Source organism: Plasmodium reichenowi, chromosome 4, assembly GCF_001601855.1.
Source record: "Plasmodium reichenowi strain SY57 chromosome 4, whole genome shotgun sequence".
In the NCBI taxonomy this organism is placed as follows: domain Eukaryota; phylum Apicomplexa; class Aconoidasida; order Haemosporida; family Plasmodiidae; genus Plasmodium; species Plasmodium reichenowi.
Window position 1 is genome coordinate 82,842 of NC_033649.1, and position 3,896 is coordinate 86,737.

At 18.1% G+C, this 3,896-nt stretch overlaps 2 protein-coding genes across 2 annotated transcripts in view; both read right to left on the minus strand.

Moving 5' to 3' along the window:
* PRSY57_0401900 (hypothetical protein) overlaps positions 1-593 on the minus strand; it is a gene marked incomplete at both ends in the record, with an annotated part of 2,800 nt that extends 2,207 nt beyond the window's left edge. Inside the window, 4 exons of the mRNA XM_020114491.1 lie at positions 12-60; positions 192-225; positions 431-486; positions 591-593. Of these exons, the coding sequence (XP_019970768.1) occupies positions 12-60; positions 192-225; positions 431-486; positions 591-593 (142 nt within the window). Of the gene's footprint in view, positions 61-191; positions 226-430; positions 487-590 lie in introns of the transcript that reaches the window.
* Positions 594-1,986: 1,393 nt separating this feature from the next.
* Positions 1,987-3,126, minus strand: PRSY57_0402000 (6-cysteine protein; the record flags this gene model as incomplete). Its single annotated transcript, XM_012905884.2, has 1 exon — positions 1,987-3,126. One exon carries the CDS (start codon positions 3,124-3,126, stop codon positions 1,987-1,989), a length of 1,140 nt encoding a protein of 379 aa, XP_012761338.2.
* Positions 3,127-3,896: the final 770 nt, after the last annotated feature.

The following is a 3,896-nucleotide window of genomic DNA, read 5'->3' on the forward strand; positions in this document are numbered from 1 at the left end:
TTTTTTTATACCTATTGTGTTTTCATTTTGATTTAATGAATCAAGTTCTGTTTTCGGTATCTACAAATTATTAAAAATTAAAATATATTTAAAAGATCACTATGAACAAATATGTACACATAAAAGTTATCAAAATATTTAAGTTATTAATATTCTTTTATTTGTCTTTTTCTTTTCTTTTTTCTTATTACTTTTGTTGGAGAGGTGATTTTTTCTATGTTACGCCTAAAAATGAAAAATAATAAATTGGTACATTATATATATATATATATATATTAAATGAACACATACATATATATGAAATTTTATTACAATACAAATATATGGAAGAAATAATATTCATATAATAAATTATTAAATATAAATCAACACAAATATATATATATATATATTTTCTTTAAATAAGACCAATTTTTTTATATATACTTACTTTTTCGAATTCGCTATTTTTGAATCAGTCTCCTTTGTTTTTGATACATCACTTTTCTATAAAATAAAAAAAAAATAGATACACATATAAATATATATACATACATATACACATACATATATATATATACACATTCCTTTAGCCTATTCTTTTATTATACCATTTTGTTATTATTTTATATCAAGAATAAATCATGAATATGTTCAAAAATGTGTATAAATATAAACATTAAAAAAAAATTACAAGAAAAACAAAAATTACAAGAAATAATATATATATATATAAATATATATATAATATAATATTATTTTTGAAATTCTCATGTATAACTTTATAATATCTCTTATATATATATATATATATATATATATATATATATATATGTACATAAACATATATATATTATATTATATTAAATACAAAAAAAGTATATATCAAATATTTAAAAATATTTCCCTTCTTGTATATATTATAAAATTTTGGAATTAATTAATAAAAGATAAAGAAAAAAAAAAAAAAAAAAAAAACAAGGAGGGAAAATCGATTTTTACATTATAATACAAACATTAAAACATTTTTACTTTTTAATTTTTATTTTTTATTTTGTATTTTTTATTTTATTTCTTTTTTTTTTTTTTTACAAATGTATTAAAATATTACTCTTATATTTTTAATTATTACCAAAAGGTATTCTAATATTCCTTATTATTAATTTATTTTATATTATTATTTTTTTATTACAAAATTTTATTATCATTTTTGTTTATTTAAAAAGGAATATATATAATATATATATATAAATATATATCATTATTCTTTCTTTTTTATAAATATAAAAATATAATTCACTACCAAAAATTAATTTGTGCTCTTTCTCTATCGTTTTTTTTTTTTTTTTTTTTTTTTTTTAAATATGACAAAAAAATTGTTATATTTTAAAAATATATACTTACTATATATAATATATATTATACGTATATACAAATATATATTATATATATATAAAATATTATACTTTTAATATCCATTTTTATAAAAAGAAATATTTCATATTTTATAATATTAATATATATATATATATATATTTTATATCATAATATATTTTTTTGTTGTTTCTATTTTTATTGTAGCCATATGAAAAATCTTGTGTGAATATTTATAATTCATACAAAAAGATGAAAAATAAAATAAATGAATAAATAAATAAATAAATAAATTATTATATAAAAATGATAGTAAAATAATGACATATCCATTGTTCAAAAAAGTTTAATTAATATAAAAAAAAATAATAATAAAATAAAGTAAATTAAATTAAATTATATTAAATTAAAATATTTATAAACATGATACAATATGCTTCAAAATGAAATAATGATTAAATGGTAATATATATTTAGTAAATATATAAAACACCACAAATAGTACAAAATAAATATTACATATATATAATATATATATACATATATATAATTATTCATTTATTTTTAGGGGATACTAAAAAAATATGATATATAAAGAAGAAAAAAAAAAAAAAAAAAAAAAAAAATACCCATCTAACTTTCTACAGTTTTATTTATGTTAAATAAACCTATACCCTTCCCTTGTGGGAAATTACAATGGCAATAAAATAAAATATCATGAGGTACATTCTCAGGAATCCATAAATACGAAATAGTACTATATTTTTGAAATTTTTTATCTTTTGGAAAAGAATAAACTTCAGGATAATACTTTGCTTCAGGCAGTAAATTATTTACATTCATTGTTACAACACGTAAAAAAGACATAGAGATAGATACATTGGAAAAACAGTGTGGAGGCCTCAATTGTATTACATCGAAATTATTCTTATTATTTTTATGTTGATGCTTCTTCTTCTTATTATTATTAATAGTAGTAGTATTATATTCTTCAAAATTTATACAATTCATACCTACGACTTCTCCTGGATTTGCATGAATTTCACAAAGAAAATTTTCTTCTTGTTTTAATGTGTTTGTTAAAAATTGATGTTTCCCTTTATTATTTCCATAATCACAACCTTTAATAAATTCTCCTTCCTTATTAAAACTATTATTAGCCTTTACATGTATCTTAAGATAAGGTGTTATAGCTTCACTGTCTTTGCTACTTTCACATGTACATACTATTGTTATATCTTCCTTTACATAGAATGGCATGTAAATTCCCACATTATATCTATCAAACATATCTAAATTTTCTATTATAATACCAGGAAGGGTATCCATTATAGGCTCTTCTTGATTATTTATAACTAAACGATCTCGTATTCCTATAAATTTAAAACAATAACGATCATCATACTCTTCATAACTTTTATTCTTTGGACATAATAATTTTATCATCTTATTATAGTCATAATTAACTGTGCATGTTTCATTAGCATAATCCTTCAAATTACATATGTAATAATTTCCCACTTGTAATTCTTTTACATATAATCCCGACACACCACAAAAAAAAACAAAAAAAGGATGCCATCCCACATTCAAGTGTAAACAAATGATTAAAAAAAAATATATCACTTTTCTCATCTTAACGAAAAAAAATGAAAAAAAAACAAAAATACAAAAAGAGTACGAAAGGGCAATAAATAAAAATATATTTGTTACAACTGGATACACATTATGAAAATTAGCCATTATATATTCCTCCCAAATATTATGAGCCATATTAAAATATGTCAATTCTTAAAAAGTTGATGAGTAGCAAACTTAACGTATTTTTCAAACATTCATCATAAAAAAAAATAAAATATATATATATATATATATAAATATATTAAGATATATATATATATATATATATATATATATATTAAGATATATATATATATATTTTATTTTATTTTTTTGTTGTTGAGCATTTGAAGAGTCTCTATTCCAATTATTGTTTCTTATTGGTACATACCAAACTCACATTTATCATTTTGGTATATCTTTTTCTAATAATACATTGCAACAGTTCCTTTTTTCCTGTCATATGAAAAAGCAACATTTTGCTATACTCTCCTAAATAATAAGATAAAATGATTTGTTATTTTATTTAAAATTTTTTTTTTTTTTTAATTTATTTTATGTCAGCATGCAGTGACATGTAGAACTCACACCAAGTGTGTAACAAGCCCCAATTTTTTTCTTTTCTTTCTTTTTTTTTCTAAAAAAGGGTACATATATATATACATATATATATATATATATTTTTTTTTTTTTTTTCTCTTTTTAATATATAAAAATTTTTATCGTTAAATTATAAAATTTATAAGTTTTCTTTCTTCTCTTTCCATTTTCCTTTTTTTTTTTTTTATGAACATGTTCATGCATTTACGAAAAAATAAATTATTACATGTACATGTTCATAAAAATAAAAAAAAAAAAAATAGCCACACATGTAAAATAAAAAAAAAAGTAGTATACCCTTTATTTTAATATATTCCTTTTTG